The 12,061-nt window shown below is 35.4% G+C and overlaps 1 protein-coding gene across 1 annotated transcript; it reads right to left on the bottom strand.

Moving 5' to 3' along the window:
- Nucleotides 1-390: 390 nt before the first annotated feature.
- On the bottom strand, nt 391-11,313 carry LOC126825607 (14-3-3 protein epsilon). The gene is made up of 5 exons (XM_050555298.2): nt 11,139-11,313; nt 9,489-9,688; nt 6,185-6,291; nt 3,291-3,634; nt 391-2,014 (listed from the first exon to the last, which is right to left on the bottom strand). Exons 1-5 carry the CDS (start codon nt 11,200-11,202, stop codon nt 1,953-1,955), a joined length of 777 nt encoding a protein of 258 aa, XP_050411255.1. The 5' UTR covers nt 11,203-11,313; the 3' UTR covers nt 391-1,952.
- Between the last annotated feature and the right edge of the window lie 748 nt (nt 11,314-12,061).

Consider the following 12,061-nt stretch of genomic DNA (forward strand, 5'->3'; position numbering starts at 1 on the left):
ACAGTGAAATTGTGACCTGCCCTATTTGAATTTTTTACTCTTTGTGAGTAATAATGATTTGATGTATTAGGAAATGGACATTTTGAGATGAACTACAAAAGCACTTTGTGACCATTCCATTACTGTTAGTCTATCATAATATCCCTTCATTGTATGAATCAATAGATATTTTGCTGAACAATACTGGATGCCCCCAAAAGATGTATGAACCGGTAAAATTCAAACATAATTCTTTTAAAAATATTCCCAACTGTATTCCCTGCAAAATATCCACTCAATCTACACTATGAAAGAAAGCTACAAGACTTTATTTCTTAGATCAATGGCTGATGTATTCATTTCAGTTTCTAATTAAATTTACAATTACAAACAATTAACAAGAGAAAGTACTGCACTTGAATATGTTTTAATAATGTTGAAAGCATGACATTGTGGTTACATTTTCTCCTATATAGCTAGCCAACTAACATAGAACAGTGACCAACATTAATCATATAAAGGTAGTAATCACAACACTGGACAATTACATCTATGATAATGTCTTCAATGAATATCCAGTATTTTATTACCGATATTCAGAGATGATCTTTACTAACAATAACTACAGTAACAGAAGAGGCAAGAGGAAAAAGATTAAAACTTTGCAAAATATCAACCACAAACAAGGGATTATGGAATGGTAAATTTTGAAAATTATTTTTCTATTTAATATCCATATGTCTTTGAGAGTAAGTATGGTGCCTTTTTCAACAAGTGATAAATACTTTCCCGAACAACCTGAGCAATAAAAAATCTTTGTCAATAAAACACAATACACAGCACACTATCTCTATAATTACTTTATTCATTTTAATTTACTGATATAAATATCAACCACAATGGATAATCCCTTGCAAATGGTCTCAAATTAAAAACTGAAAATGGACAAACTGTAGCTATCTTCAAGTGCAAAAAAAAATATATATCCAGGGCAAAATAATCATAAGTTAAGGTTCTACAGTCAATTATACTTTAAGGTGAGCCAACTACAAGTACATCAAAGATAAGAAACATCACTTTTTAAAATAACATTTCTCATACAAGGTAAATATTACAGTAATTATGTCAAAATTGTCATTCCATGTCCACGAAGGTTTAAATAATTACCATGAAGGAAAATGTATCCATTTATAAGACAAAATGTAATTAAGAATCAAAATTACACAAGAGTTGAGAAGTAATAATAATCACATTGGAATTATTGTGTCTTGAATCATGGAACTTCTACATTTGTTCTCCCCAATTCCCCGATGTCAATGAAAGACATCCAAGTTGGTCCTCCAGAGTTTCAACTTTACAAATATATCGTGCTGTGTTAATAATAAAGTGGTTCATCTTTATAGCTCCAACTGATCAGTTAAGTTTTTTTTTTCTCTGGCTTTTAACTCAACACTAATCCTTGCCTCTTGTCAACCAATAACTGATTGACAGTAAGTAAATAAGGAGACAGCTATTAGCACTGATGTTATTAAGCCAGGACACGATACACCTTGGATTTCCACCCTGGTAGCAGGCTTTAGTCCTCTATAATTATGACAAATATAACACTTGTGAGCTTCAGACATATAACGTATAAAACTTCAGTCCTTGGCTCTATCACTGGCCATAACATGAGCGCATTACTCTCGACAAAAACCACCAAAAGATACGAAAACAATACATTGATATAAAACAATAGTGTAGGGTACAAGAAGATATAAGTGTAATGTACATTCTACATACATACATAACATACATACAACAGCATAAGTGGTTAGAGCATGCCACATTTGCAATGGGATGAATTGGTTTCATTACAGCCAGAGTTAGAGACAAGAACCCACCCTCCTGGGTCCAATCATAACATATAGCAGTTTAATAAGAAAATTACAAATTTTTCAATATTTTTTCGGTGTTCTAAGTACAGACATTTTTTACGACCCATCTTCCCCTTCACAATCTTGTAGTTGTTCTTTACTTGAAGGTTGGTCATCTCCTAAAATATTTAATACAAGATATTAAAACATGCGTGACAAAATCTGTGCTCATAATGCAAGTGTAACCCAGGGGTCGAAATAATGCTCGTCTATTTGTCGAATCCAAGTAACATTTTCAATGGACAAGTACAAAAAAAATCTACTTGTCGCCGGCGACAACTGGAATATCTATAAAAATTCAGGCTAAAATAGTAAAAATGTATGTCTGTTTTATCCATTCAAATAAAATTGGAAGAGGGGAACTTTTCATTTTAACACAAATTAGATGTTATTTAACAGCACGCAACAAGCTGTCTGTTTGTCTCCATAGTAGTTTGGTGGCGAATTTCTCCCCGATTAACAAGATTGAAACTTATATGGTCCTTTTAAGCTTGCTCCATACGTCCGGGAAAGGTTTCTTTGCATTAAAATAGTAACACAACCGAGTCTGTGAAAGCAGTAATGCCTTTGACTATTCCCTTTTTAATCACCCAATTACAGTCAATATTACATAACTCCATGGCAATCATGGCTCAGCTGTAGGTCCTCAAATTGGTGATTTACGATATTAAAATGGAAGTTGTGATTAAAATTTAATTTTGTTGATAATGTTTTGGGATACATGGCGGTAAAAATCTTAAAATTCTAATCGTATACATGTATATATGTCCTTGCTTGACCATTAATTACCTTGAAATTTTGAATGCCAATCAGAACCACCCAGCGAACAGGCGGCATACATGTGCTAAAGTGAACGCGGAGTCTGATTGTAAGCATCTCTTACAAATGAAATTGAAATACAAGTTTATTTATTATTATTTTTTTTTTTTTTTATTAAAAACGAAAATCAGTGGTGACAACTTGAAATGACCAAGTGAAAAGTAAAAAATATTTCTACTTGTCACCTGAGACATTTCAACCCCTGGTGTAACCACTTAAAACTTTGATCAGAAAAAGGAATTCACCCACCAAGGTGAATGTACCCAAGCCAAGCTAGACTGAAACAAAGCTTATTCTGTTAACTGAACTGAATTGTGCATTCTTCTGAAGTCACTACAGTAATCATTTCATTTGAAAAATTTGAGCCATTGGCTGGTGAAAACTGCATTTCCGCAGGTTCAACATTAGAATACTGATGAAGTCTCAACAGACCAACTAAATCACATGCTGACAATGATTTGTCCCATTCTGGACAGATAAAAATAAGACTTCTGAATAAAATCCCCGAAACCCATAAATTACACATTTCTGCACACAGTATTTGTATTCTTTAAATTTATCCAACACAATATTTACCTTCTCCCTGCATGTCTGATGTCCATAGTGTCAGGTTATCTCGCAGTAACTGCATTATCAATGTGGAATCTTTATAACTATCTTCACTTAAAGTATCCAATTCTGCTATAGCGTCATCAAACGCTGCTTTTGCTAGCCTACATGCTCTATCAGGTGAATTTAAAATCTCGTAATAAAATACTGAGAAGTTAAGTGCTAAACCAAGTCGAATTGGGTGTGTTGGAGGCAATTCATCTGCAGCAGTATCGCTGGCAGCTTTGTAAGCCACTAAACTATTTTCTGCTGCAGTTTTTCTGTCATTACCAGTGGCAAATTCAGCTAAGTACCTATGATAGTCTCCTTTCCTGAAATATCAATAAAACTGATTTAATTGTTGAATTCATAGGACTGTCCATGGTCAATTTTAAAATGGCTGGAAATCTTTTGTTTAAACGTGTTACCAGCAGTAGTGCTCCTATGATTAGGACTTTTTGTTTTTCGAATAACCATAGCTATTAACCGGTTAGTAACCATTTTTTAGTATCAATTTTCAACATAAAACAGACCTAGTCAGGGGGTGCGAGTCATTACTCGCGCGCATGATACACTCGCCTAAAAGGCATTACTTTTCATAGAAATTTACAATTCTTTATTGAAAAATTAAAACTATCTAAGGCCATAGTTATTTGATAATCTGGTTAACTTGGTTCATTTTTTAACAGTCGACATTACATTCTAAGACTTCCAACCATCAAATACAAAAGGGCAACGGGAAAACTTTTGTTTTAAAGAGGAATATAATGGGACATACAGCTAACTATGTAATACTAGTGGATATCTCTGAATAACTCTAGTTCAATTTGAACCTTTAACCCCATCCAATTCAAACAGTTTAATTCTAACCGTTTAACCGTTTACGATTATCCAACTAGCCGTAGGAGCACTACTTGCTGGAATGTGAACAAAATTTGAGACAACCTGTACAGTCATCATGGATTCACCTTTTTTTTTTTAATTCAGAGAGAGAGAAATGGGGTTTAACCTCAACTCGACACAAGCCAGGTCATTTCTGGACTAACACATGGTTCAATTTTATTTCAATAATTTGATTGCGCATAGGGTTTTTTAGCAGTGCGAGGATAACAGAGGACCTGGAGAAAACCCACGAGGTTGGACAGGCGATCCTACTCTATGTCACATACAACTAGGGAATCGAAACCACACCAATTGACTCAATGACAGACCGTATGATACAGCGCACACGTGTTAACCATTCGGACATCCAACCCCCATTTAGAGTTTACATAATTTTACTGACTCCCAATATAGGCTATATATATATATATATATACAGCTACTACTTGATAACTGATGAAGTTCTTTAAAAATCAACTACATGTCTGTTAGAGTGTTTTTGTAACACCTGAAGATGTACGGTACACAGCTGTACGATTTTCATGTGGTACACTTTGAGCTAATCTAGCCTAGTTGGGGTGCATGGCATTTTGGGCGTGGAATACCACACCCACCACTGGAAACCTGGCAGACTTACATTCTGATGATACCAGATATACATGCATTGATAACATATAGGAAAAAAGTGGTACACTTTTCAGCTAGGTTGGCCCCCGGTCTATAACTCTCTTACGTCCGGAAAAGTGAACTAGTGAATGCCCAGGGCTATCTGGCTCTAGGACTTGATCGAGTTTTCTTTTTTGTAACCTGCGGTATCCAGGAACAACAGCACCTCCGATCAACGATTTAGCAAGACGCATTCAATAATCCAAGTGTCTCATCTCTTTTTCCAACAGGAAAAAAAATATGTACCGCCACCATTTCTTCCCAGTCCTACCAAAGCAATAATATTTACGCAACTGATCGCCCAAATCTACTCCACCCATAGCACGATTGTATTTGATGACTGACAACGGTTTCTTTACGGTTTCCTGGTTGCCGCCTTTTGTGGTTCTAGTAATTTTGTCCATGCCTGGATTAGAATTGGTTGATAACACATGGACAGTTTACTTGTCCTGCCATGCAGTGGCAACAAAATTTCCACTCTGCATAACTTTCGTTTCACCCTTTCTAAGTTTTGTTGTCAAGTTTGACATTGGGTAATTTTTTCTGTTTGAGCGAATAAAGCCCGGTCTCCCCTACCCCAATACATTTTTAGGTTTGGAAGAACTATGATTCCCATCAACATTGTGGTGCCAACAAATGTCTTCATTTCTGAAACACTTGTAGCATTCCACTTGTCATTGTGTCCCTTTTGATTGGCATACAAATTTGTTTCTCCGACAAGTTTTTCCCAAAACTCAGGCCTAACTTGTCCAAACAAATAAGACAACGGTGATGTCAAGTCCTCTCCTTAGATTTCTGGCAAGTTTGTGGGTACAAAATGTCCTTCAAATTCTTGAACAATGACATTGTTAGTGTTTTCTGTCCAATCAAGATCGCCGACATCGGTTATATTGTCCATAAAATCTGTTTCACTGTCCTCCAACAAAAGTGTCTCACACTCAACGTCCGATTCATCGGCTAATTCCTCCGCACAAGATCTAAATTTTGATCTTAAACTAGTTGTAGCTTGATGGATAGCTTCAGCATCGAATCCCTCAAATGATTCACTGTCGGAATCCATCTTTCAATTTTTATTCCGTAAATTGCGATTTTCTCTAAATAATTTGTTGAAGAAAAGTTTTTTACGTCACCATTTTGAATAATAAATTATTTACATCCGGTACGCGCCGAACCTCGTTCTCGTAGCGAGATTTAACCAATGGAAATTCCCCAAAGTTTGAAGGCAGCGAACGGGCACATTCGGGCGGTCCCATAAAGAGAGGGTTAATGGTACAGGTTAACCTCTGAAGCCAGAACAGTAAAGAGGTACATTGTACCTTAACACATTTACTTACATTTTATAATAAAAAACTTTAGATTCTCCTGTTTCAGCATTCGTTATTAAATGCTTTTCAAGTACTAATAAAACTTCATTACAAATACCCTTCAATTCATTTTCAATCTGAAACAGAGAAATTTTAATTGAAGACAAATCAATGAATGAACAGTTGGTAAAAACATAACCCACTTGACACTGACAGCCACAAGCTCAAGCTTTGTTGAAATTGTTTGCCACAATTCATTTTTTTTTCAAAGGTTAATTTTCTGTAAATTTTTTTCACCTGACAATTTGCCACATAGAAATAAAATTGTCATATATACATGTACTTTCTATAAATTCTACCCTTTCCTCACATTATTTTATTTGTCATTCAAAACATAAATAATTTTTTTTTTTTCAAACAATATGGGGAGCGATAACAGATTTTGTCAAAATTTTTCCAATACTATCCATCAGCTTACGAAAGGTAACTTTGATGTTGTTTTTACTATATGTAGGCATGATTTTGTGTCTTCCTCAAAATAACAGAAAAAAAAATAGTCATGCCGAATGCGGCTTAATTAGGGTAGTCCAGGGGAATGTCCTCTCCCCTCTTTTTTTTGGTACAATTTCAACTTGCAATGGTACATTTTTCGGTCAAAATTGGCATAGCAATATACTCAAGTGGTACATCAAATGCCAGTCAACTCAAAGAAAAGAGCAACAAAACAAAAAACTTCCACCCCTTCTTTTGTATTTAATTTCCTTACAACAAACATTGCAGTCGTCTTTTCCTGGATGACAATTTCCTAATGAAAAGGTCCACCGCTTTCACGCCTAACTCCCTAACCAACTCATTTCCATGGATTTTTTATGTTGTCAATGCTCTTAAAGATACATTATGGGAGATTTTTATAATGAGTTAGCCATTCTTGCTATAACAGTTCAAAAATAGATGCTGAAAGATGAATATATTGAAAATTTCAGTCAAATTACTTTATTCTGAACATAGTTATCACCAGTGTAATTTTTGACTTGAAATGGGATTGAATTCCATCTTCACCGATCGTTTGATTGACAGGCGTTAACTCCACCTACATAATCCCTGCTGTCTTTTGTCTGCTGTCATCATATCTGAATTTGTGTTTTACCTTTTTGGATTTTTATAACAATTGGACAAAATGAGTGAGAGAGGGTAAATTTTCATTCTTACTTGTATTTAGGGAATGCTTTAAATCAATTGAATATAGGACATAATATTATAATACAATTATGATAAATCTATAGGTGTCGTGCCTATTGGGGAAATAAAAATATTTTTATCGATATTATTAAGACAGAAGACCTGTCCGTCTGTATTAGTCATCACACTGTCTCCAGGAATTGTATAATTTGTCATTATCTGTGTTTAGTTTATTGCACTTTGAATTGTTTAGATGTCATGTGTTAAGGCATCGCTCAACAGCGGCATCGCCTCGTACACTATATCATTTAGCCTCGATCCGGGAGTATGACGTCAATGTAACGGTTAATCTCCGCTCACGACGCCATTTAAAATTAAATCAGTCAACGAAATCCTGTTTAAATCCAAGCTGAATCCAAGCCATCCGTGGGTCTACAGAGTTGATTTCTGCTTGTTGTGTAAATACATGTAAAGATCTAATTTATAATTTCTATGACATCTAAAGCCTAAATAAAGACTTGCAATAATCAGATTTAGCTCTTGAATAATGTATGTTTAATATCTCAAATTATATTTTATTTTGTCACCATTTTATTTCACAGCCGAGAAGTGGAACATTTGTCCCATGGTAGGCCTATTTATTCGTAGATCAATTCGTATTACATGTATTCCAAAAGTTTCAAATTTAATTTTAATATTTCCAGGTGGCTTAGACGGCAGGATTATAAGATTTGATATTAGTTTAATAATAAAATCGTAGAGAAAATGTCAATATCCAGTTACTAACACATGTGATGTGATTATTGTTAATACTACAAATCGACTCACACAGACCCGAGCGACAGAAAAACCACTCTACAGAACTATTTCTCTCAAATTATGATTTCTTGGAATTTCATTGGACTATTATTACTGTAGGTCATGTAGGTCTGATTGTTTAATTATACAGGACGATAACAACAGAAAAGAGACTTAATAATGAAGTAAACTGTGTTTACATTAACATCGGGTTCAAATGGAGAAAACCCACGAGGTTGGACAGACGACCCTACTCCTTGTCACGTAGAACCGGGGATTCGAAACCACGCCAGTTGACTCAATGACAGGCTTTATGATACAGCACGCATGTGCTAACCATTCGACCATCCAACCCCCCTGTTTGATGGATAAACAGATATCATCAGTTGATCGAAATTAGGATTTATCTACTACAGCCAAAATAAGCTTATACGACACCATGACATTTCTTCATATTTAAAACACTAATGTTTTTGTCTATCACGTAACTTACAAAGTTTTTATTCATTCGTGGATGAAAGACAAGCGACACAATAACCATGCGACTCCAATAATTGAAATTGCTTTATATAAAATTATGTACAACTATGTCATGGCCTTAAATAAAAAGGGCAATATTTTTAAGAATAAGTCCCTGTTAGCATGTATATAAATAAAAATAAATAAAACTAAAACAAGATTTAAAACTAAATTTAGCAATGCTGGTTTATTAACCTAATTCCAAACAATGCATGTCACGTGCTATCGGGAATCTGAAAGCATTGAAGATCTTGACGGGAAAATATATTACTAATATCTGTTTCTCAGGATATCCGGTGTTCTATCAGGGATTATTCAATGAATATTTAAATTTAAATAACAACGGGTCAGTGAAATGCATTATCCAATTATTATTTTCATATCTACCTAGAATTCGTTTGGATCGAGAGTCGAAGCGAAGCACGAGATTCACAATCCATGCGGAGCAAGATGTCTTCCTTCACCACGTGGTTTATTATTACAATGGAAAGTTACTGGACCTGTTATGAATCAGCAAGCATTTTTTTTTTTGCCGAATTATCAAAATTACCGTTAAATGTGCTAATTACTCGGATTATGAACCGGATGGCCGATTCTCACTAAGGTATGACTGTTATTGTAGCCGACAAGCAAGTTGATTGTCGATATGATATTGACAGTATTTTTCGTTACCAGATTATTTTTCCTGATTATTTTCTTTGAGGGTTGTCAAATTAGACATTGAGGAGAGCTATAAAAATCGCACCTTGACTGACATCCAGGCGCGTCCAGGAGAGCGAGAGCCCTCCTTTTACGTGAAGGCCTGCTAATGTTCAACACACCATCAATTTATACTTACCAATATTCTGTATTCTTTGATCATAGCAGTTTTTTCTTCTGTTGACTTTCCATCTTCTTTCTGTTCCATACTACTAATTATTCTCCATGATGCTCTTCGAGCTCCTATCACATTTTTATAAGCTACTGACAACAAATTTCTTTCTTCTACTGATAAATCTACATCCATTTCAGCTACTTTTTTCATAGCCTGTACCATTTCTACAACAAATCAAATTTATTTATCTATTACTAAATGCTGGGGTTTTTTTTTGTAATTATTTTTTTTTTCTTACATTTCATCAAGCTTAATGACCTTTTGTATTTTACTATGCATCAGTAATTTTATGCAAGTGTCATAAACTTACATACAGGTGCAAGGGAGTGAAAAGCCTTTAGAACACATCTCTGGATAAAAAAAAGGGCATCTTCAGAAACCAATCAAGGTTTTTTTTCCTTTCAGTCTTGAAACCCTTTAGGACATTTTTTCATTATCATCAATAAGCTTACATTCTAACAAAAACTTTGGTTGGCTGGAGTAGTAGGGCCGCATTTATATAACATACAAACCAGTACTATCTCAATTTTCTACCTGGTATTAAGATTCCCATAATATGAAAAGGGGCCTGTCTGACAACTGTTTCCATTTGAATATGAACATGGATAATTGAATAAGAATTTTATGTGCACTGGTATCCTGCAAATATATACACCTGCTGGGCTTGAAGATAATATAATGGTGGACAAAAATCAATAACTGGCTGACTTTAAGTCTTGCTCATAAATATTAGGTCAAGAAAAAAGGACCAGAATGCATCTTTAAATTTGGAGACCACAGTCCAAAAATACCAAGAATTGACCAGGAACAGTTTGTTATTTCATTCCCCATTTTAAACTGGTAAATATACTGTGTAATATCCTTAGAATGAATGAATGCATGGAATGTCATGGCCACTGGGCTTACTACTGCCTCATTTTCAATTTACAACTCAATTGACTATCATCAAGAATCACTATGTAGTTCTTTTCTAAACTGTCAAATTCAGTGAGAAATTTCTATTTCCGGTGTATGTATTAAATGTGCCAGACAATAACGGGCAAAAGTAACGTTTTACGGTTATGAATCATGAAATGAAAATGTGTCCGTAGCAAAATGCTAAGTGGGTTGGGCACGAAGGCAGAAAATGTTACTTCCGATATGTGACAGTATAAAACTGCAGAGGGAAATTCACTCAAAATAAAGCGGAGTTAGGCCTCCCAATAGTTACGACAATGTCTAAATGTTGTGTCAAATCCAATATGACAGGAAATCCAGTTCCTGCACATAAAAAGGGGAATAAACGGGACAGTAAATTGAGTCGATGATCACAGTGAGTCACGACAAACATGGCGTCCGTTTTGAACATAACCATGGACACTGACAGTAGGCCTACAATAAACATTATTCTTGAAGCGATGGAATAGATGTAAATAATAAAGGAATTTTAGTGGCGATGGTTACACTTGACTTTGAAAGCGTTAGCAATATCAGGATTGTGACACTAGGGGTGGATACGTTCCTCGAGACTATTCTTCTGGAATAATATTTCATATTTGCTTGCATGCTAACCGGTCTTGACAAACCGGAGTTGAGTACTTGCATGTATTCCATATCATATTGTAGAGTACATACCATCATATCTTTCTGCTTGTTCCGCCAATTTGGCTTGGTAAACACGATCCTCCCTTTCAGCCATTATGGTCGTGACAGATGGCTAAAATTTAGTGTAGATTGCACAGGATTTAGATACTACAAACCCAGTTGACGACCAATATGGCTGCACCCGCCAATGTTAAAAATAGTTCCAGACAGTTCAGGTGAATGTATTCATGCGCCAAAGTAACAGGTCTCAGCAAGCCTGACAATTAATCGCATATGTATGCCGATTAATTGTTTTTCGCGCGTCGATCGCTTCTAACAAATATTTAGTGTGGATTAAGTCCTTGTTTCTAAACAATGTGATTAACAACTTATGTATTACACGTGTATTAATAATACACAATGGCGACACTAGGATTACTCTTCTAACTTAAAATAGTAGTTATACTTTAGTTTAGCTCTGCGGTTAGGTAATTTTGCCTAATATATTTTTTGTCCCCCGCCTTTCAAAGAAAACAGAGGACTATTAAAATGGGTTCGTCCGTCTGTTCGTCCGTCGGTCCGTCCGTCCGTCTGTCTGTCCGTCACACTTTTTGGGACATAACTCTCCTAATTGACCTAGAATGTTCAAACTTGGTATAGGTGTTTATTAGGTCAATGCCCTGACGGTTGATGCTTATGGACACGGTAACTTTAGTTCTAATTAAGTGAGAGTGATGAAACCTGGTGTATAGTTTCATTGCATCAATGCCTTGACTAAGTTCGATATTGAGCATTTTCTGCTCAGGGTAAGCAGAGCGATAAGCAATTTGATTGGCCGAGACTTTGGAACACAATATGCCTAACCCTCCTTCTAATTGAGCTAGAATGTTCAAGCATTTTCTGCTCAGGGTAAGCAGAGCGATAAGCAATTTGATTGGCCGAGACTTTGGAACACAATATGCCTAACCCTCCTT

The sequence above is a fragment of the Patella vulgata genome, chromosome 6 (assembly GCF_932274485.2).
Source record: "Patella vulgata chromosome 6, xgPatVulg1.2, whole genome shotgun sequence".
NCBI lineage: Eukaryota > Metazoa > Mollusca > Gastropoda > Patellidae > Patella > Patella vulgata.

Bases quoted from the DNA above. Each gene is read 5' to 3' on its own strand.
- LOC126825607 (XM_050555298.2), bottom strand. From the start codon at position 11,202: ATGGCTGAAAGGGAGGATCGTGTTTACCAAGCCAAATTGGCGGAACAA. The intron at 6,292-9,488 runs GTAAGTATAAAT...TCTCTGTTTCAG, and splicing joins TCAAAGAATACAGAATATTG to ATTGAAAATGAATTGAAGGG. The intron at 2,015-3,290 runs GTAAATATTGTG...TAAATATTTTAG, and splicing joins ATCAGACATGCAGGGAGAAG to GAGATGACCAACCTTCAAGT.